The 24,348-nt window shown below is 40.4% G+C and overlaps 1 protein-coding gene across 1 annotated transcript in view; it reads right to left on the minus strand.

The window, feature by feature from the left end:
• Window positions 1–24,348, minus strand: part of mocos (molybdenum cofactor sulfurase) — a 113,578-nt gene that overhangs the window by 84,199 nt on the left and 5,031 nt on the right. Inside the window, exons 3-4 of the mRNA XM_048608195.1 lie at window positions 21,892–22,545; window positions 12,279–12,355 (exon numbers count right to left, since the gene is read on the minus strand). Coding sequence (XP_048464152.1) covers window positions 12,279–12,355; window positions 21,892–22,545 — 731 coding nt within the window. The remainder of the gene's footprint in view (window positions 1–12,278; window positions 12,356–21,891; window positions 22,546–24,348) is intronic.

Genomic DNA, 24,348 nt, shown 5'->3' on the forward strand with positions numbered 1-24,348 from the left:
GGATGAACACAGCAGGCCAAGCAGCATCAGAGGAGCAGGAAAGCTGATGTTTCGGGTCTAGACCCTTCTTCAGAAATGGGGGAGGGGAAGGTGGTATGTGAGGACGAGGGGGATTCTGTTTTCGGGGTAACTTCCCCTCCACAGTGGTCAAAAACGCCCTCGATCGTGTCTCTCACATTTCCCGCAACTCATCCCTCACATCCACTCCCCGCAATAACAACCAAAACAGAATCCCCCTCGTCCTTACGTACCACCCCACCAACCTCCGGATCCAATGCATCATCCTCCGGCACTTCCGCCATCTGCAAACTGACCCCACTACCAAAGACATTTTTCCCTCCCCACCCTTATCTGCCTTCCAGAGGGACCACTCTCTCCGTGACTCCCTTGTCCGCTCCACACTCCCCACCACCCCCCGGCACTTTTCCCTGCAACCGCAGGAAGTGCTACACCTGCCCCAACCCCTCCCCCCTCACCCCCATCCCAGGCCCCAAGAAGACCTTCCACATCAAGCAGATGTTCACCTGTACATCTGCTAATGTGGTATACTGCATCTGCTGTTCCCGCTGTGGCCTCCTCTACATCGGGGAAACCAAGCGGAGGCTTGGGGACTGCTTTGTGGAACACCTACACTTGGTTCACGACAAACGACTGCACCTCCCAGTCGTGAACCATTTCAACTCCCCCTCCCACTCCTTGGACGGCATGTCCATCCTGGGCTGCCTCCACTGCCACAACGATGCCACCCGAAGGTTACAGGAACAGCACCTCATATTTTGCTTGGAAACCCTGCAGCCCAATGGTATCAATGTGGACTTCACAAGCTTCAAAATCTCCCCTCCCCCTACCGCATCCCAAGCCAGTCCAGCTCGTCCCCGCCTCCCTAACCTGTCCGTCCACTCCTTCCACCTCAAGCCCCACCCTCATCTCCTACCTACCAGCCTCATCCCGCCTCCTTGACCTGTCCATCCTCCCTGGACTGACCTATCCCCACCCTAACTCCCCACCTACACTCACCTTTACTGGCTCCATCCCCACCTCTTTGACCTGTCTGAACTTCTCCACCTATCTGCTCCTTTATCCATCTTCCATACGCCTCCCCCTCCCTCTCTATTTATTTCAGAATCCCCTTCCCCTCCCCCACTTCTGAAGAAGGGTCCAGACCCGAAACATCAGCTTTCCTGCTCCTCTGATGATGCTTGGCCTGCTGTGTTCATCCAGCTCTACACCTTGTTATCTCAGATTCTCCAGCGTCGGCAGTTCCCACTATCTCTGCTTTGTTCTGATGTTGTTGATCTTTGAGTGTTGTTGGAGCTGTATTCACCCAGACAAGTGGCAAGTATTCCATCACACTCCTGACTTCCACCTTGTAGATGGGGCATTAACAGATGGTTTACTCATCATAGTTTTCCCAGCTCCTGACATGCTCTTTTGGCTACATTACTTATATGTTGGTCCAGTTCAGTGGTAACCCCCAAGATATTGAAATTTTGTTGAACATCAGGATACAGGTTAGATTCTATCTTGTTGGAGATGAGCATTGCCTCGCACATCAGTGCCATCCAGGTATTGCTGCAGATGGACATGGACTGCTTCATAACAACCTCCTGAGCACTGTGTGATCATCAGCCAATATTCCCATTTCTGACCTTATGATGAGGATATCTGATAAAGCAGTTAAAGATGATTAGATCTTGGACACTATTTTAAGGAATTCCTACAGTGATGTTCTTGAACTAAGATGGCTGACTTCAACATCCACAACCATTTCTCTTTGTGTCAGATATGATTTCAAACACAGAAGACATTTTCTTGTGATTACCATAAACTTCACTTTTGCTGGAGCTCCTGATGCCACCCTTGTTGAAATGCTGCCTTGACACCAAGGGAAGTCACCTCACCCACGTGTGGAATTCAGAGCTTTTGTCTATTTGGATCAAGTGTATAATGAGGTCAGAAGCTGAGTGGGCTGGCAGAACCCAAGCTGAATATTGCTGACCAAGTTGTTGATAAGTTATTGTCATTTGACTGCAATGTCAATACCAACTCCCATCATTTTGCTGATGATTAAGCATAGACTGCTGGGGCAGTAATTGGCCAGTCAAGATTTGTCCTGTTTTTATGAATAGGACATACTTGAAAAACTGTTGTAGTTACATTGGAATCACTTAGCTGTGGGCAGAGCTAGTTTTGGATACTAAGTCTACAGTACTACAGCCGCTTTCTTGTCAGGCTTGATGGCCTTCACTGTATGCAGCGCTTTCAGCCATTCCTTGCTATTATGTGATGTGAATTGAACTGGTTGAAGATTGACATCTGTGATGCTGGAGTTCTTGGGGGAAGGCTCATATGGATCATACACTTGGCATATTTGACTTCTCCTTCGATCTAACATACTGGATGCACATCAATGAAGATGATAATGTTTGTTTAGAGCTCTCCACCAGTTATCTAACCAAACGTTTGTCTAATTTCATGACTGGACTTAGATATTTGATCTGACCCATTGATCGTGGAATTGCCTCGTTCTACTGCATGCCGTTTCTGCTGTTCAGCATGTGTATGCTCCTGTGGTGTTACTACTTCAGGTATGCACCTCATTTTTAGGTATGCCTGGTGTTGCTCTTAGCTTGTTCTCTTTCACTTCTCTTTGAACCAAGATTAAACCAAGGGAGGCATGGTGGTTCAGTGGTTAGCACTGCTGCCTCACAGCACTAGGGACCAGAGTTCGATTCCAGCCTTGGGTGACTGTATGGAGCTTACATGTTCTCCCCGTTGTCTGCATGGGTTTCCACAGGTGTTCCAGTTTCCTCACACAGTCCAAAGACATGCAGGTTAGATGGATTGGCCATGGTAAATGTAGAGTGTCCAGGGATGTGTTGGCTAGGTGGTTATCCATGGCACATGTGGGGTTACAGGGATAAGGTGGGGTGTTGGGTCTCGGAGGGATGCTCTTTGGAGGGTCAGTGCAGACAAATGGCCTCTTTCCACCCTGTAGGGATTCTATGATTAGCCTTCTGGTTTGATGATAATGGTAGAGTGAGGGATTAGCAGGGCCATGAATTTACAGATTGTGGTTAAATACAATTCTCTTGCTGCAGATGGTTCACTGTGCCTCATGGATGCCCAGTTTCGATCTGTTAGATGCGTTCTTAATATATCTCATTTAACGCAGTGGTAATCCCACACAACATGATGGTGGGATTCTCAGTGGGAAGATGGGGCTTTGTCTCTACAAAGACTGTATGGTAGTCATTTCTATCAATCAGTCAGGGTCAGATAAATCTGTGACAACTAGATTGGTGACAGCAATGTCAGGTGCGATTTTTTTTTTCCCTGTGTGTCTTCTTGCATTACCAGCCACCTGGCCAGTCTAGCAGTTATTTCCTCAAGGTCCAATCAGCTCAATCAAATGGTGCTGCTATGAATCATACTTGGTGATGGGGATTGAAATCCCTAACCCAGAGTGCATTCTGTGCCCTTGCTATCCTCTGCATTTTATATACATTGTGTGCAACATGGAGGAACACAGGATAATCAACTGACGTGAGGATCATAGATGGCAATCAGAAGAAAGTTTCTCTGAACTTGCTTGACCTAATGGTGTGAGTCTGCACTGTATCTGAATTTAAGTTGAACACTCCAGGAGCCTCTTCCTTCCAAAGCTATACCACTGTGTCACCCTTTTAGGTTTGTCTTGTCAATGGGACAGGACATACCCAGGGATGGAGATGGAAAAGTCTGGGATATTTTCTATAAGGTCTGAGTTGGTGAGTAAGGTTGTGTCATGCTGTTGCTTGACCTGTCTGTGAGACAACTCTCCAATTTTTGGCTCAAGTCCCCAGATGGTAGTGAGGAGAGTTTGGCAACATCTACTAGTGTGACTTTGTCAGTTTGATGCCTTTTGTAGTAACTTAATACAACTGAGATGCATGCTTAATTATTTCAGATGATACTTAAGAGTCAACCAGAATGCTTTGGGTGTGGACTCCCATGAAGACCAGACTGGGCAAGGATGGCAGAGTTCCTGACCTAAGGGACAGATGTGAGCAAGTTGGGTTTTACAATTCTGCAATTTCATTGTTTCACTACTGAGATTAGCATTTAATTTCAGAGTTATTGATTACATTTAAATTCCTCCAGCTGCAGTGATGTGATTTGAATTCACGCCCCTGGAATATTAGCTTGGGTCTCTGGATTATTAGTCCAGTGGTATTGCCATTGCATAACTAAAGGTTTCTTGGCTCATTCATAAAGATGAATGCATACTGAAACAAAAATTCCAAATCTTCAGAGAGGAAGGTGGAAGGGGAAAAACAGGAAGGAAAAAAAGAATTATTGTAAGATGCAAGGAATGCACACACAACTCCCAAAAGTGGCCCTGAAATATCCACTCCCAAAATAATGATTTTTTACTAGATAAAGTGCAATTACTTTCTCACATTCCATTCACTTCCGACTACAGAATTCACAGCGTGGACCGAGGTTGGAGGGGTACATCAACTCCATTCTAGTCTCACTCCTCCAACGGTCACAACAAATTTAAATTTAATCAGGGTGATGATATGGCCGTTTACATGTGTGTTAGACGATAGTATACGTTTTATCATTAGAATTGAATCAGTTAAGATTCTTTAATCCAAAAATAATAATTATTACAAATAAACTTAAAAAAGACATGCATAGACCTTTGAACAGAAAAGGTTCAGACTGTGAAAAAATAGAAAGACTTGTAGTCTAATATCGCAAACATAAAATAAAATGAACAAATGTAACAGACAACTATGGTCAGACGCTGCACTGAACACATCAAACAGCAAATGTGATCATGATTGATCCCATACATTCTCAACAATTCACACCCAGCCATTAGTATCACTATGGGTCACCAAGTCTCATTAAAATTTCACAAGAGGCTATGACTCTTCACCTCCATTGACATAGTCCTGAAAGCCCCTCAAAAGCAGCTCCATCGGGGACTGCCTCAACTGCTCACATTCTGTTGTTCCACCATTCTTTCAGGAATTGCCTGATTCCTACAGACCAGTGAGCCTAACATCCGTGGTGGCTAAGTTGTGACAGGGATTCTAAGAGATAGGATCTACAGGCATTTGGAGGGGCATGGACTTATTTGGGATAGTCAGCATGGCTTTGTGCCTGGGAAATCATGTCTAATGAATTTGAGTTCTTTGAAGAGGTGACCAAGAAAGTAGGTGAGGGCAGTGTGGTAGACATTGTCAACATGGACTTTAGCAAGGCCACTGACAAGATACCACATGGTAGGTTGTTGAGTAAGGTTAAATCTCACAGGATCCAGGGAGAGGCAGCCAACTGGATACAAAATTGGCTTGACAGTAGAAGACAGAGGGTGGTGGTAGAGGGTTGTTTTTCAGACTGGAGGCTTGTGACCAGCGCTGGGATCGGTGCTTGGTCCATTGTTATTCATGATTTACAGAAATGATTTGGATGAGAGTTTAGGATGTATGATTAGTAAGTTTGAGAATGACACCAAGATTGGTTGTATAAAGTGCAGTGAAGAAGATTATCTGCGAATGCAGCAAGATCTTGATCAACTAGGCCAAAGGGCTGAGGGATGGTGAATGGAGTTTAATTTAGATAAATGCAAGGTGTAGCATTTTGGTAAGGGAAACCAGGGTAGGATGTACGTAGTCAATAACAGGACCCTGGGGAGTGTTATACAACAAAGAGATCCAGGGTACAGGTTCATAGTTCCATTAAAATGGAGTCACAGGTAGACAGGATGGTGAAGAAGGCTTTCGGCATGCTTGATTTCATATTTCAGAGCATTGAGTAAAAGAGTTGGGATGTCTTGTTGCAGCTGTACAAGATGGTGGTGAGGCCATATTCGGAGTACTGCGCCTTACTGTAGTAAGCATATTAAACCAGAAACAGTGCAAAAAAGATTTACTAGAATGCTACCTGGACTGTTAAGTTTGAGTTATAAGGATGGGTTGGATAGGCTAGGACTTTTTTTCCCTGGAGCCTAGGACACTGAGGGGTAATCTTATAGAGGTCTATAAAATCATGACAGACATAGATAAGATAGATAGCCAACAACTTTCCCCATGGTAGGGGAGTCTAAAATGAGAGGACATACATTTAAGATGAGAGGGGAGAGATCCAAAAAGGTCCAGAGGGGCAACTTTTTCACTTAGAGGGTGGTGCGTGTCTGGAACGGGCTGTCAGAGATAGTGGTGGAAACAATTACTATTTTGTCATTTATGAAACATACATGGTACATGGATGGGATAGCTATGCAGGGATATAGTTCAAATACCGGCAAATGGGACAAGGTTAAGTTGTGAAAACTGGGTGGCATGGGCAAGTTGGGCCAAAGGGCCTGTTTCCATGCTGTAGACCTCTGGCTCTAACTATGCTACCCTGGAGTCTAGGAAACTGTACTTCAGCACTTACCGATAGGCCCAACTCCAGCTGTTCAGATAACTTTCTTCAACAAGCTAGTACTGCCCCAGAACTTTTTCCTGAGATCTAATATGCCTCAATTACAGCATTCAATCCCCACTCTTCTGCATTAAACTATTAGCGGCGCAAGGCTTCTTCTAAGCCCACTCTGCTCTCAGGACTTTTCTGGAGACCTGACTCTAACACTTAGCTGTTTACTAACATTCTAGAATTTCTCTGAGTTCTAACAGCACAGAATTATCCAATTGTTTTTGACTTCTCACAAAGTCCCCAACTATAGTCTCAGTGTACTAACTTTTCAGCTGTCTGGCTAAACAGTTCTTTTCTGCATACAGTTTGCCACTGTATCTGTCTGTCTCTAACTATAATCAGGAACTGCTCCTCAGTGACCGCTGAACTTTGAAAACATTGCAACAAGCCCCATCCTTGTTGTGAGCAAAACTAAATATTTTGGATTAGTCAAATACAGCATTCATTCGTGGAACTCAAGTGTGATAACCCCATGGAACTGCCTGTCCTCTGAATGTTACAATGTTCACCAAGTGTCAGCTCAACAACACAAAAATGCAAACAAAATAATCATCGCACATAACATAGCACAAAATAATTTTGAGTTGATGGTTGAAAAATAAAATCATGACAGATTACTGCTGATGGCCGTGATCTTATTAATCTGTTTCAGATTCAGAACATATTTGAAATCAAATTTTCTGCATTACACCTCTTTAATGGATTTAATGAAGATTTAATGACTTCCTACAGTATATGGAAATTCCTACATTTGTGAGCAATTTATATATGTATGAAGTCCTTACTTGCTGGTATCACATTTCTTTCTGTCAATTTTTTGTACCAATGTTTTCACTATAATTTCCACTTTTATAATGAAACTTTCTCCATTAAATGGTCTAATGTCATTTCACATCCTGCCATTAATTGCTTGGCAGCATTATTTCCCAGCACCTCAACCTGTACTGCGAATAAATTACATACATACATACATAAATAAATGAACATAGATATGAATTAAGAACAATAGATGATGTGGCCCCTTGAGCCTACTGCACCTTTCAATAATATCATGGCTGATCTGATTGTGGCCTCAACTCTACTTTGATATCTATCCCCAGTACCCTTTGACTTCCTCATCAATCATGAAACTATCTAACTCATTCCTAAAAATAATCATGACCAGCCTCCATTCCTCTCTGGGGAATAGAATTCCACAGATTAATGAGCCATTGTGAAAAAGAACTCCTCATCTAAGTCTTAAATGGAAGATCCCTAATTTTTAAACTGTGTTTCCTAGTTTTGTTCTCGCCCACAATGGAGAACATCCTCTCAGCATCAAACCTGTCAAGATCCCTCAGGATGTTGCATGTTCCAATAAGAGCACTTCTCATTCTTCTAAAATCTCATGAATACTGGCCCAACTTGCTGAATCTTTCCCCACAAAATAAACCCTTCATCATTGGAATTACTTGACTGAAACGTCTCTGAATTGCTTTGAATGCAATGATACCTTTCTGAAATGAGGAAACTAAAACAGCACATATACCAGATGTGGTCTCAGAGAATATCACAAAACTTCCTACTTTTATACTCTATTCCCTTGCAATAAGCAAACACATTCATTTTGCCTTCCTAATCTCTTGCTGTTTCTGAATTCAAGCTTTTTGTGATTCATGTACCAGGATACCCAGATACTTCTGTACTACAGTGTTCTGTAACATCTCTTCATTTAAATAATATATTGCTTTTATATTCTTCTTGCCAAAGTGGGCAAATTTACAATTTCCTGCCTTACAAACCATCTGCCAAATCTTTGCCCACTCTCTTTATCTATTTGTGACCCTTTGCAAATCCTTAATGTCCTCTTCACAACTTACTCTCTTCTCTAGCTTTATGTCATTGGTAAATTATATAATCCTACATTCGGCCTCGTCATCCAATCATTGGTAATGTTTGTAAAAGTTTGAGGCCCCAACACTGCTGTTTGTCATACTGTATTAGTGACTGCTTGCCAACCTGAAAATGGCCCATTTATTTCTACTTTCTGCCTCCTCTTAAACAAGTAATCCTCTATCCATGCTAATTGGTCACCCCTACCCTGGGAGTTCCTATTTTGTACAGTAAACTTTGATGTGGTACCTTATCAAAGACTTTCAGAGATCCAAGTACACCATACCTACCACTTCCCCATTACACGTTCTGTTTCTGAAACGATCTCTTAATAAACTAGACAAGTATGATTTCCTTTTCATAAAACCAAGGTGACTCTGCCCAATTACTTTAAGATTTTCAAAGTGCCTGGTTATAACCTCCTTAATAATAATTTCTACCATATTTCTTTTAACAGATTTTGAGTTAATCGGCCCATAGTTTCCTCTATTTATCGCCCTCATTTCTTGAACAACATTTGCTATTTTCCATTCTGTTGGGTCATTATCAGAATCTATGGAATTTTGGAAAACTGCAATCAGTGCATCTCCTGCCTCAGCAGTCACTTCTTTTAAAGTCTAGGTTGCAAGTCATCAGGTCCTGGAAATTTGTAAGCCTTCAGTTATACATGTTTCTCAGTCCCTTTTCCCTGGTAATAGTACTTATATTAATTTATCTCTTGTATTTTATCTCTTGAATGCTAAGTATTTTTGGGATGCTAGCTATGTCCATCTACAGTGAGGACTGACACAGAATATCTTTTTAATGCTTCCACTATTGCCATATTTCCCATTATTAATGCTGCTTCATCAATGGCCTTCCCTCCATCATAAGGTCAAAAGTGGGGATGATTGCCAATTATTGCATAATTTTCAACACCATTTGTGATTCCTCAGATACTGAAGCAGTCCATGTACAAATGCAAAAACATCTGGACAATATCCGGGTTTGGGTTGACAAATGGCAAGTAACATTCATGTCACACAAATGCCAGGCAATGACCAGCAATGACCATCTCCAATAACAGATAATCTAACCACAGTCCCTTTACATTCAATGGTGTTTCAATCACTGAATGCCCCGCAATCAACACCTTTGGGGTTACCATTGACAAGAAACTCAACTGGACTCGCCATATAAATCCTGTAGCTACAGAGCAGGTCAGAAGCTGGGAATACTTCAGCAAGTAACTCATGTCCTAACTCCCTAAAGCCAGTTCCCCATCTACAGGGCACAAGTCAGGGTGTGCTGGAATGCTCCCCAATTCCTGGATGAGTGCTGCTCCAACAACAATCAAGAAGTTTGACACCATCCAGGACAAAGTAACTCACTTGATTGGCACCGTATCCTCAAGCATCCTCTCCTTCCACTGACAATCAGTCACAGCAGCATGTCCCACCTACATGCTGCACTCCAAGGTTTCTTACATAGCACCTTCCAAACTCACAATCGCTTCCTTCTAGAAGGACAAGGGCAGCAGATGCCTGGATACACCACCACCTGCAATTTCCCCTCCAAGCCACCCACCATCTTGACTTGGAAATATACCTCCGTTCCTTCACTGTCACTGGGTCAAATCCTGGAATTCCTCCCGAAGGACAGTGTGGGTAAACCTACAGCATGTGGACTTCAGTGGTTCAAGAAGGCAACGCAACACCACCTTCTTAAGGGCGACGAGGAATGGTAATAAATGCTGGCCAGTGAGCAATACATACGTCCCACAGTGAATTTAAAAAAAACCTCAGACTCACTCCCTAAAGGGCCAAAACTCCCTTTAGTTATTATTTTGCTTTTTAAATAGTTGTAGACCTCTTACTATCTGTTTTTATATTTCTGGATAGCTCTCACTCACTCTATTCTCACTTCTTTTGTCACTATTTGCTAGTTCTAAATTCTGATTAATCTTCTTCCTACCACTAGTCTTATTGATATAGGTTTTGTTATTAAATAAGTATAAATAATAACATAAAATCAAGCTATATGAAAATATGATTATATTAGTTTGAAAATAGTCATGGCAAAGGATAGACCAGATCTAAAAGTTAAATTTCTAAATTGGAGGAAGGCCAATTTTTTTCAGCATTAGACAAGAACTTTCAAATGATTGGGGGCGGATGTTTGCAGGTAAAGTTTGCCAGGTTGCTTGTAACCTAGACTTTAAAAGAAGTGACTGCTGAGGCAGGAGATGCACTGGTTGCAGTTTTCCAAAATTCCATAGATTCTGGTAATGAGCTAACAGCTGGAAAATGGGAAGGCTTCAAAAATGAGATAACAGGAGTCCAGAAACAGTATATTCCAGTTAGGGTGAAGGGCAAGGCTGGTAGGTGTAGGGAATGCTGGATGACTAGAGAAATTAAGGTTTTGGTCAAGAAAAAGAAGGAAGCACATGTCAGGTATAGACAGCAGAAATCGAGTGATTCCCTAGAAGAGTATGAAAGCAGTAGGAATATATTAAGAGGGAAATCAGGAGGGCAAAAATGGGACATGAGTTAGCTTTGGCAAATTGGGTTAAGGAGAATCCAAAGGGATTCTAACAAATACATTAAGGACAAAAGAGTAACTAGGGAAAGAATAGGGCCCCTTAAAGATCAGCAAGGCCACCTATGTGCGGAACAGCAGGAGATGGGGGAGATACTAAACGAGTATTTTGCATCAGTGTTTACTGTGGAGAAGGATATAGAAGATAGAGAACTTGGGGAAATAAATAGTGCCATCTTGGAAAATGTCCATATTACAGAGAAGGAGGTGCTGGGTGTCTTTAAAAGGCATAAAGGTGGATAAATCCCTGGGACCTGATCAGGTGTATCCTGGAACTCTGTGGGAAGCGAGGGAAGTGATTGCTGGGCCTATTGCTGAAATATTTGTATCATTGATAGCCACAGACGAGGTGCCGGAAGACAGGAGGTTGGCTAACGTGTTGCCACTAGTTAAGAAAGGTGGTGAGGAAAAGCCAGGGAACTATAGACCGGTGAGCCTGACATCGGTGGTGGGCAAGTTGTTAGAGTGAATCCTGAGGGACAGGATTTACATGTATTTAGAAAGGCAAGGATTGATCAGGGATAGTCAACATGGCTTCATGCGTGGGAAATTGTGTCTCACAAACTTGATTGAGTTTTCTGAAGTAGTAACAAAGAGGGTTGACGAGGGCAGAGGAGCGGACATGGATCTACATGGACTTCACTAAGGCGTTCGACAAAGTTCCCCTTGCAGCCTTGTCCGAAGGATACAGTAACGAACTGAAAACATTTCCATGGCCTCACTGAAGTGAACAAGGTGAGTGAATATATTTGCATATCAGGCACATCAGTCAAGCACAATAATAAACAGCCCTCTTGCTTACAGGTGTAGACGATCACAACAGAGAAGAAAGCCACAGAACCATCAATTATTAATAAAAATAAAATTTAGGCACAATGAGAAATAGGCTTCCCATTCACTGTCACTTGTTTTACAGTATTGCACAAAGTCAAGATCTGCCCTCAGACTTACTAACAGACTCCTCAGTATTCATTACTGTCCATGCCTGGCTCAGACCTGTCATATGCCACTTACTTCCAGACACCCATTGTTTTCAATGATGCACTGAGAAATAAATACAGGACTTTACTTTATTCACTCGTGGAATATGTACATTGTTGGCAAGTCCATCCCTAATTGCCCTTGAGAAGGTGTTCATAAGCCACTTTCTGAACTGTGCAATCCATGTGATATAGGTTCACACATGGCACTGTTAGGATTTCAACACTCATGCAATCTCTGTCACTAGTTTACTCAATAGAAAAATTCACCTTCGCAATGGTTTGGAATATTATGACCCATTTTCACGGAATTTTTATAAAGCTTAAATAGATTTAACATTATACTTAGACTTAACATTATTCTTTGCAACTGACCTGTAAACTTATCCAGTGCATCAAATCCATGATTTACTGCTATTATATCGAGGAAAGAAATGGTGCCATCTTCAAACCTGGAACAAAATAATAATTTATCACACAAGGAATCTACTCACTTTATTCCAGCATAATAAGTAACAAAACTACTTTTTTCTTCACCAGATTGGGATGCAGTTAGTCTTTTTTACAGCTAGAAAATTTCAATCTTTCTGAATCACTCAATGTTTAATGAACTCATACAGTTCTTTATACTTTAAAATTTGCAAACAATTTTAGGGCAAAATCTTTAAGTATTCCAACAGAACAACTGCATAATGGCCACGTATTGTGCCAACAATACATCAACTTTTTTTTTTAAAAAGTCACCTATTTTTGCATTCTTGGCTGCTTTGATTGACTAGCCCCCAAGCATTCTTGTTGATCATAAAGAAATTTTAGAATTGCAGCCATGTAAAAGCACTATATTAAAAGATCATGTATAGAAAAGGAAATTTCTAACTTTTTGCGCAAAATAATTACTTTACAATTCTAAACAGCTGGATTGCATCTTTTAGTTAGACATAGAGAAGCTTGTATGCAAGGGTTTTGATTAAAGATTCAAAGGCCACATCTAATACGATGCAATTGTTCATGTCTAAACTCTGATGACATTATTTACAATGAGTGGCAAAGATATGCAATGAAGAAACCGGGCTAGGCTATTTAGCTCCTCATGCCTGTTCCAACATTCGGTTAGATCAATAAACGTGAAAACCATTTACCACCTTGGTTTCATATCCTAGAAAGAGCTTTGCTTAACAAAAAAGACATCAGCTATATTTTTAAACTTTTCAATGGACCTAGCTACAACTGCTTTTTGGGCAAATTCCTACAACCATTTGTATGAAGAAATATGTTGATCACCCCTAAAACTATCTAGCACTTATATAAATGTTGTACCCAACTTGTTCTGGACTTTACTGACTCTGGAAAAAAAACTTTTATCTATTCAATAAAATCTATAATCATCTTAAATGCATTAATCAGATTACATTTAAATCATCAATACTCTGGGGAACACAACATATCTTTGTAACTTCCAACAAGAGAGGTACAGGTGAAACTCCTGAAGCTAGTTCAGAATTCGGTGGAGGGGGTAGTAGGCTTTTCATGAGTGATAAACTAAGAACCACCAAGGACTTCATTTGAATTATTTTATGATCTACTAGTTTCAATCAGTCTGCTCGAAGTACAATTTATGCAAACACCGTGAATGCTAAAAAATTAAATAAGAACAAAAAATACTGAAAATATGCAACAAAATATTCCTAGTTACTGATTGGCAATAATTACCTAGCTGAAAAATGATCAAGTCTTCTGTGCAATGGTTTGATATTTAAAAAACTAGTCACATATTTTTAATTTGATATATCTTTACCTGACTTTCATGCCACTCCCTCTCCATTGATTCATTAATGAGACATGGATGCCATTAGCAACGTCTGCATTTATTGCCCTTCCTTAATTGCTTGAGAAAGTGGTGGCAAGCAACCTTCCTGAACACCTGCAATCATGTGGTTGTTGGGCCAAAATTCTGGAATTCCCTACACTGCAGCTCACAAACATGTTTTCGAAAGCAATTTGGAATGGACAGTAGCCAGCAATGTTCATATCGTGTGAACATTTTTTTTAAAAATATTACAATCTGGAAGCTAATAATATTTCAAGACTAGTCTGTATAATTCAGATGACAAGATAAATGCAGATATTTTTGGTTTTGTAAGGGCTGCCCATATTTGAAAGATACAAAATGGCCAACAAGGGATAAACAGAATTAAAAAGCCTGTTCCAGCATTTAGGCACAAAATGGCAGATAAGTAATTATAACAGAATTAAATACCTGCTCTAGCATTTATGTGAAACACAATGGTACCTTTGAACAGGGTTTACTCCAAGGCCAAACAACCATCCTGCACGAACAGCCATCAGAGACAGTTCGACATGAGGATGTCTAATGATGAACACAAGTTCATTAAACTACGACAAGTGATTCATTCCAGCCTCATTAATAAAAGGATATTGTCCCATTAGGTAAACAGTATCAGTTAGAACAAGCGATGTAAATCTCAGCCCATAAGATAGTCAGCCTAACTAATCATGCAGTTGTGAAAACAATAGCTAAAATTATTTTGTAGTAATCAGTTGTTTCTTTGAAGTTATTCATAATATTAAGAAATAGGTTCTCGTTAAAGATTCTTCAGATAATCACAGAGAAAGATTTCAACATAATTATGGATACACATATATAACCAAAATATAATAGAAGCATTACGGGAAATCCAACAAACATAGATGTGAAAGCTAATTAGTCTCAGGAAACATTTTCTTTATCACTAAAAGGATGCCTGGTATGTCCTGTGCAAAACAAAATGCTTCCAATTCATTAGCTAAAGAGTGCTTACAGTAGAAGTAGCTGTAAAACTTCACATATAACTAACTTTATAATAGAATTAATATTACAAATCTTACAGCAGTTAGTTAGAACCACCTGTCTTTAGTATTCTTTACATAGAGTTAGGACAGTGGGAAAATATAAGAGGTGTAACAGAATTTGATAGAGATAGCAAAGGAATACAAGGGGCAACAGAATCCAAGCAGGCCTTAGAGATAAGCAAGTCTGGGACATGTCTGAAGGAATATAACTAGTGACTTTGGAGTGCAAATTAATTGTATGCATAGTAAGATCACAGGGCCTGGAGATTACAATGTCTGTTAAATACCATGAGATCATGGGAACCTAGGGCTGTCCATGGGATTGGATGTATAGAATAAGAGGAAGGACCCAGTGACCATGTTGTTATGTGATTATTGTAACATAAAATGTATAAAAATGTTGTATCTCACTGTGAAAATCAGAGTGTCATGTTTCTTCCGATTATGAGCCAAAGATTAAGGGAACAACTGCATTCTCACATTGAGGCCAGATTGAGGTGAAGATCTTTGCCTCTCTCCCTGCATAAACCGGTGATTGCTTAAATAAGGATAAAGACTGCTACATGCCTGAATCCTGCCTGCCTACTCAACCTTTGCTCCTACAGGTTTCACACTAATACAGGACACCACCAGCATCATCAACACTGAAAAGGAGCCCACTAGTGCAGAAGAGACTTCTGGTGATGTTGAGGTGGTCTGCTGACGTAGGACCAGAAGATGCCATTACACGCTTCAAAGTTGATAGTGAAAGATAAAAGAGCCCCAGATAGGAAATGTTTAGTCCTCAATCAAGTCTGAGCTCTTAAAAAGATAAGTCTGTCGGTAATCATCTGGGCAGGAGAATTTTTGTGACAGCCAAAACAACCTCTCCCTGTCACTGCATTGAAACATTTAACAACATGGAAAAAGCTACATTAAGAATTCAATTAGCCCTCTGCTCCACAGGAAGCAATGTTAGAATCTCACATCATTCCTAACTACAAACTTGCATCATTGACATTATTTGTTAGTCAATGTTGGGTATTTTTTGCAGTTTTAATACACTTTTTACAAAGTGAATCTTCAAATTGTGCACAGCACTCCAACTGACGAGTAACCAATATTTAATATGAATGTCTGTTTAACTCTTTACTGTTGAATTCTATATCCTTATTTATAAAACTCAATTGCTGTTAGTCTTTATTTAATGATCAACTTTAAGCACCATTTTCCAGCACCTGTTGCCACTTTTGCACGTTGATCTCTGGGATTGGCAACAGTGATAAGGAGAAAACGTGGTGAAATGTTAATAAGAAGTTGTCTGGGATATGGGAGAGAAGATGGCATAACCAACTGATTTTGTCATCCTTTGCCACACCGGTGGTGTCCAAATTATTTTCAAGTGTTGTTTGCAAAAGAAAATTCAGCCCAACTTCTTCAATGCTTTAATTTTTTTGTATCTTATGTAGCCAGCAGTTTGGCCAATTTAGCACCATGGAAAATGATGGTGTAAATAACTTTAAGAAATTAGTCCAGTGACTTGATTATTTTTTCTTGTCAATACTGGCTGGTTCAAGAATGAGAAAAAAATGAATTTGTGCCCTTGCTGTACTGATGATTAACTGACATTTTTGTCATCCAGGCAACTGAATATTTAAATGGCATCTTAATAGCTAATGGTTATTAATTAATTAATCACACAGTTTACCCTCCCGATCAGTGACAGCATGAGGGTTTGTGTCCTTGGAAGTTGCCTTATTACTGTTGTCTCTGAAAGTCATGACACATCAAACACTCTTAATGCAACACTTCAAGAAAATAGAAAATGTTCCTGTGGATAAAATGAAACTGGTAAATAACAAGAGAACAAAACCATGAGGCAGTGCATACAGGAAAAGATGAATCAGCCAGGATCCTGAATAAATTATCAGATCAGTTCTTATGATTGCAATTTACTGCAGAAAATTGACACAAAACATAAAGCTATAAACCATAGAGTACAGAAGAGGCCCTTCGGTCCATCGATTCTACATCAACAAAAATATTCTAAATCTACACGAGACCCACTATCCAGCACTTGGCCCACAGCCTAAAAGTGAAGGTTTCCTGCCTTGACTACTTTTCTAGGCAGTGTCTTCCAGATACCCACCATCCTCTGGGTGAAAAAAATTACCTCACAGCCCCTCTAAAGCTCCTGCCTTTCACCTTTAAAACTATGGCCCTTTTATTACTGACCCTTCAAAAAGAAAGGAACAGCTGCTTTCTATCCACCTTGTGCATGTCCCCCTCAATATTTTAAACATCAATCAGGTTCCTTCTCCACCTTTTCTGCTCTAAAGAATACAACCTGAGTTTATTCAGCCTCTCTTCATTGCTAAAATGCCCTATCACAGGCAACAGCCTGGTGAATCTCCTCTGCATTCCCTCCGGTGCAATCACATCCTTCCGATTGTGTGGCAATCAAAACCTACACACTGTAGCACTCCAGCTGTGGCCTAACCAATGTTTTTACAGCTCCAGCATAACTTCCCTGCTCCTATATGCCATGACTGATAAAGGTAAGTGTCCTGTACATCATCTTAATTACCGTATTAACATATCCTGTCACCTTCAAGGATCTGTGAACAAGCATCCCAAGATCACTCCATTCCTCTGAGTTTCTCACCATCCATTGACTACTGCTTTGTCTTATTACTTCTTTCAAAGTTCATCACCTCACATTTTTCAGGGATAAATTCCATTTACTACCAATCTGCCCTTCTGACCAATTAATCTATATTCTCTTGTAATCTAAGCCTTCCTCACTGTCAACCACCTAGCCAATCTTTGCATCATCTGCAAATGTACTTATCACCCTCTCCACCCACGTTTTCTTCCATATTAAATAAAAACCGAAAGAACTGCGGTTGCTGTAAATCAGGAACAAACGCAACGTTGCTGGAGAAGCTCAGCAGGTCTGGCAGCATCTGTGGAAGAGAAAACAGAGTTAACGTTTTGGGTCCGGTGAGGAAGGGTCACCGGATCCGAAACGTTAACTTGTTTTCACCTTGGCCTGCTGTGTTCATCCAGCTCTACACCTTGTTGTCACTAATTGCTCATTTGGGCTTTGTTGACTTTTACAAGTTTGCCCACAATAGGTTTCCTCCCCTTTGTGGTGCCAGGCCCCTTAATCATGCACTGACTGCCTTTGAATGAGGCATCCACCAGCAGCCCTGTGTTTGCTCACTTGTCACATTCCCAACATTGTGATTCTCCCTACCACAAACATGCAAACACAAAGACTGATTGACCCTTTATTAGCAGCAGGACTGAAAGGCTGTCCACAAAACTTCCCAGTATACAGACTTAATGGAAGTGGTGGAGAGAATGTTATGGTGTTTTAGCTTTTGCCCTGCAACTGATGTAAGGTTAACGGGTCTGTTAACCCTGTTGTTTTCCTTTGCTCCTTTCATAAATAGTGGGGTGACATCTGCATGTTTCCAACTGTAGGAATCATTCTAGAACCTATGGCACTTGGGAAGATGACTACTAATTCGTCGACTATTTCTATAGGGACCTTCCTCAACACTTTGAGTTATAGACTATCAGGTCCCAGGGACTGAAAAACTTTTGGACTTGTTGATTTCTCTAGTGCAACCTGTTTACCGATACAGATTTCCTTCAAACCCTTGTTCTCTCAAGTCACTCAGACCTACAATTCAGGGAGGTTTCTTATATCTTCCTCAGTGAAAACAGACACATTACATGTTCTCCTGATTCTGAGGGTCCACATTCGTCTTAGACAAATGGTTCTTTTTATATACCACAGAAGTTTTCAGAGTCTATTTTTATCTTTTTTGCTAGATTGCATTCATATTTTATTCTTCCCTTTCTTATCAATTTCTTGGTCTCCTATGCTGTCTTCTAAAAACTTCCCAACCATCAGAGGCATGCTGGTCCAGTGCATGAGCTGGGTGCATGTCGCTGAGCACACAGTGTCCTTGCTGTAGTATTACAATGATAGTCGCTGGTACAGCCCGAGATGCAGCACTGAAGTTTAGAAGTGCTCTTAGAGGCTGGCACATGTTGGACATCAATGCTTGTGGACGTGGGATGCATGTGGTGGTTCCCATAGTGCATGTCCTGAGGTGTTACTGCTTAGTACATACCATGGAAATCCTTCTGAGCAAGTTTTGCTGATACCCACTTCAGTTTCCATGTCACAAAAATAAAAATTGCTGCAAAAGCTCAGAAGTTCTGGCAGCATCTGTGGAGAGAAATCAGAGTTAACGTTTTAGGTCGAGTGACCCTTGCTCAGGCCTATTCTGAGGAAGGGTCACTTGACCCGAAACGTTAACTCTGATTTTTCTCCACACATGCTGCTAGATCTGCTGAGCTTTTCCAGCAATTTCTATTTTTGTTTCTGACTTACAGCGTCCGCAGTTCTTTCAGTTTTTATTCAGTTTTCATGTTGATTTTTCTTGACATCTAGCTTTGGAAAGTTTACTTAGACAGAAAGGTGAATATTAACAAGGTGAGTTGGGCTGTCAACAAGAATTTAACAAGCAATAATCATCTGCAGGGTCTATAGTACTGGCAGGGACAGATGGTGGTGATTCCAGTCGCACATGACGAGAAAATCATGGGCAGTCTGATGCATTCTGTTAAGAATACATATTTGTATTTAAGCACACTGTGAAGGAAGCTGGAAGAGATGGAATTATTTGGATGTTTGCCTGGATTGAGCAGTGACATGTGATATCTTGGAATTGTATTCAGCAGTATATGGGCTCTGATCTGCTAATTACAGAAGTCAAAAGTTTAATGTATGCTGCAAGCTACCTGCTGTTTTGCTAGAAATCAAGTGACTTTGGAAAAGCAGCTAAACAAAGCAAGGCATAAGAAATTTATTGCCACAATTACTGAAGAAACAAACTGGTTTTGACAAGACTAAGGTCTTATGCTAATGGCTGCCTAGCAACCATCTCTGGTCTTAGAATTCTTCTTTTTTAAACCTAGAAGTTAGTGAGTTGAGAGGATACCCCAAAAGCTCCTGTTTCTTCAAAGTCCTTGGGAAATGTAATAGAGTTTCCAAATACCAATATTTCTACCTACCTGGCGGAGCATGAATAGTGGATCTTGACCAATTGTCAGCCACACAAGTCCCAGTTGAATAGAATCAGAACTGACATTTATCATTTGAGGCAGCACCTCATTTTTCGCTTGGGAACTCTACAGCCTTCTGGACTCATTGTTGAGTTCAACTTTTTTAGTGCCTGAAGCACCTTCTCCCATTGTCCTGACCCCAAGCTCCACACACTAGACCTTGTCATCCCATAGTCTACTATCACACACAACCCATTGTTAGCCACAAATAGTTCCCATTAGTAGCTAAACATTCTCCAAGGCTGATCATTATCCTCTCCTTTGTCCAACTGTCCTTCTCTGTTTGGGGTCTATTTCCACCTTTCATTTACTCCTTACCGTCTCCTCTCACCTTACTGTCTGCATAAAAACCAACGTTTTCCTAGCTACCATCAGTTCTGAGGAAGGGTCACTGGACCTGAAACGTTAACTTTGATTTCTCTCCACAGATGCTGCCAGACCTGCTGAGCTTTTCCAGCAATTTCTGGTTTTGTTTCTGATTTCCAGCATCTGCAGTTCTTTCAGTTTTTATTTATCATCAACCTAAAACTTCAACAACCCAGTTGTGGCAATAGGAAATTTCAAAAGACATGATAAGTTATTACATTTTATCCTTTTGTTTCCAGACTGTGGCCCGTGAGAATGTTTCCCTCTTTTCCCCTTTCTTTTAAATAAAACCTATCATCTTTGCTGAGCCTTGTCTTTTTGAGTTGCAGGCGTGTGTGTGGGATTAAGGCGATGCAGTTTTATTTCTATATCACAGGTTAGGTGTTAATCATTAATCGCTACTTGCTTTAAGAATAGGTTTTGTTCCTAATTATTAGATATTTTGAGTTCATTAAAGAAGGGCAGTCAATGCTTCTTTTCTTCCGGGTAGCCGTACGGAAGAGTGAGACTGGCCATTTTGCTAACTGAATCAACAAACTTAGACTAATAGTGTGACTGGTGGAGTGGTGGGTCTTGACTAAAAGCACATTACACCCATCACAGACGTGACAGTTCTCAATAGAGAGATTCTTCACTGGAACCCACATTTATGAAATTGCCTCCTTGTGATTCACGTGCAATATTTTAAAGAAAACCTTGCATTTATATAGCACCTTTCACAAGGTATCCCAAATTTGCTCAATTTAAGGTCCCACAAACAGAAACATGATCATGGCCAGAGAATCTGGAGTGTTGCTGATTCAGGGATAAATATTAGAAAAATTATCAGTCATGATCAAACGGTGGAGCAGACTCGATGGACTGAATGGCCTAATTCAGCTCCAAAATCTTATGGTCTTTTGGCCATGACATTGAGGAAACACCTTGTCCTTTTTCAAGATAATGTCAATGGATCTATTACATCAACCTGAGATTGCAGATAGGATATTGCTTTAACAGCTCATTCCAAAAGATAACACCTGTGATAATATAGCCTTCCCTCAGTACTTTACTGGAGAATCAATAGCTGTGCTCAAGACCTCAAGTGAGACTTGAACCGTGACTCAGATGAGAATATTCCTGAGCCATGGCTAACTATACAAGTGAAAGTACTTTAGAGTACACATTCAAATTAATTGGTCGTCAAACAGAACACAAACATTCCTAAAACTCTAAAATAACAAGATGTATTAAAAGTAAAAAAACTTCCGGCACATATCTAATGCATGAAACAGACAATGACCTCAACATGTCAAGAGACAAAGCAAGTCCTAACTGAAACAAATACTGTAAACAGCACTTTTTGAGTAATTGGATTTATGCTATTTGGCAATAGTCAGAATTTGTCCTGGTTTAATACAAAAGTATCCGTTATGGGACTGAAAAATTGGGAGACATATTTTACTCATAATACAAGTATGAGAATGAAAAAAAAATCCTTTTGCAATATTGCCCTTGCATGTGACTCAATCAAGATCAAAGTCGAAAGCAGGTTGGTAGAAAAAAATGAATATTTTATAGTATATGAATGTATTTTAGCTAGCGATAGACAAACACACAAAGTAAAAGATAATATCTGAAAACTTATTCTGGAAGAGAAACACCTTACCTGTCACTTAATGACCGCTTAGGAACATAGAAATCTTCCCCTGACAAATAAAAGTCTGCAGTTCCTCCTCCAAAATATCTCTTTTTCAGCATATGTCCACTTTTATTATTCACCAACAGAGCTCCTAAACCTGTTGGAAATCCAAATATTTTATAAAATGAAATGGGGATGAAGTCTGCTTGATGTACACTGAGATCAAGTGGCGACGTGCTCACCAACGAGGCTGCATCCACCAACACATACCATTTTCCTGAGACTTTGCTAAATGGATACAGCTTTCTTGATTTAATATCTCTTATCCAAGTAAGTGGGTATTTTGTCCCTGAAAAGTTGCTTTGGGCAGGATAACAGAAGAGATGCGGAGTGTGACAATTTTCCTCCTTGCACAGAGCAATGTTCTTGTTCAGACTGTGTTTATCTTCATAAATTTCAGAGTGGTTGACTGGAATAGTTAGAGCACCAGCTAAAGCAGACAATCCTCTTATACCAACAACGGATGTATGATTGTCAGTCAGGTAACAAAACTGACTCGTGCCTCCTGGCTCCATGTGGGTCCATTGAAAACATTCTGCAACAAGTTTAAGAGCTGCTGTACTTCCTGATGTAAAAATGACAGTATATTCTTCTGGGCTGGTGTTGAAGTGCTGTAGAATTCTAGAAGTGAAATAGGAAAGAAAATAGTCATCAATGTCTTTTATTTATTTTTAAGGAAATAAATATTGCACAAAACATAGGAAACACTCAGCAAGGCAGGTAGCAGCTGTGGAGAGGAAATTTTGAGTTTCATGTTTGAGGTGATTGATCTACTGTCAACTGTAATTCACTTTTTACTGAACTGCTTCTGTTATAAGTCTTCCACGCTTTCATTGCTCTCATAAGACCATAAGATATGGGAACAGAAATAGTTCATTTGATCCATCGAGTCTGCTCCTCCATTCAATCATGGCTGATATTTTTCTCAACTCCATTCTCCTGCTTTCTCCTTGTAATCTTTGATCCCCTAATAATCAAGAGCCTATCTATCTTTGTCTAAAGACATTCAAGGACTTGGCATCCACAGCCTTCTGCAGCAATAAGTTCCACAGATTCACCACCCTTGGGCTGAAGAAATTCCTCTTCATCTCAGTTCTAAATAATCATTCCTTTACACTGACACTGTTCCCTTGGGTCAGAGTCTCTCCTACCAGGAAAAACATCTTTTCCATGTCAAGTCTGTCTAGGCCACTCAGTATTTTGAAAGTTTCAATGAGATTCCTCATCATCCTTCTAAACACCATCATATACAGACCCAGAGTCCACAACCTCTCATCATATGATAAACTCTTCATGCCCAGGATCATTCTTGTGGACCTCCTCTGGACCCCCTCCTATGCCAGCTCGTCCTTCCTTATATACAGGGCCCAAAACAGCTCATAATATTCCAATTGCAGTCAGACCAGAACCTTACAGCATCAGCAGTATAGCTCTGCTCATGTGTTCTGGCCCTCTTGAAATGAATACTAACATTGCATTTGCCTTCCTAATTGCCAACTGAACCTGCATGCTATCATTAAGAGAATCCTGAACTAGGACTCCCCAATTCCCTTGATGCCTCAAGTTTGTGAAGCCTTTCCCCATTTAGAAAATGTTTCATGCCTGTACTCTTCATATCAAATTGCAATACCTCACACTTTTCCACATTGTATTCTATCCGCCACTTCTCCTCCAAATCTCCTAGTCCATGCAAGTCCTTCTGAAGCCTTCCCCATTTCCTCAACACTACCTGTCCATCCAACTATCTTTGTGTCATCTGCAAACTTAGCAATAATGCCCTCAGTTCCTTTGTCCAGATGTTAGCAATTACAACAAATCTAAACTTAGGAAGCCTTTTGAGGGAAATAAACTTATAAGTGGATTGGGTTACAGCAAGGGCACAGAACCAACTATATTGTTCTACAGAAAGCTAATATGGACTTTTTTGGCTAAATAGCCTCCTTATATGACATCAATGATTCTTGACCTCTAAGTCCCATGGTGTTCAGCCAAAGAGAGAATTAAAAGAGTTGAAGAAATTACTTGGTTGGAGGTAGGTTTTGAAAAGAGAAGAAAGTGGTGGCCAGATAGAAAGACTTGGGGAGGAAATGTGGAAAGTAGGTTGAGGGGGAGGAAGTGAGGGTTTCAGGCTTTAGGAAGGTAATGCTTCTCGTGGAGTCAGACAAAGGAAGAGTTTCAGGGAGTTGTAAAGTTGGAAGAAGTAATATACAGGGAATGGCTCAGCAATGAAGAGGAATTAAAGACAAGGATGAAAATTTGAGGTGTTCAAGAAATGTGAGCTAATGTTATTTACCTAAGTGGAAAAGCAAGAGGCTTGCTAACACACAATAGTCACTTCCAGCCAATTCAAAAAGCGTTCATTTACCCCTAATCTTTGCTTTCTACAGAATTTATCTGATTAAAATTAACTTATATAAATTATAA

This window comes from Rhincodon typus, chromosome 2 (assembly GCF_021869965.1).
Source record: "Rhincodon typus isolate 14 chromosome 2, sRhiTyp1.1, whole genome shotgun sequence".
NCBI classification, from domain to species: Eukaryota; Metazoa; Chordata; class Chondrichthyes; order Orectolobiformes; family Rhincodontidae; genus Rhincodon; species Rhincodon typus.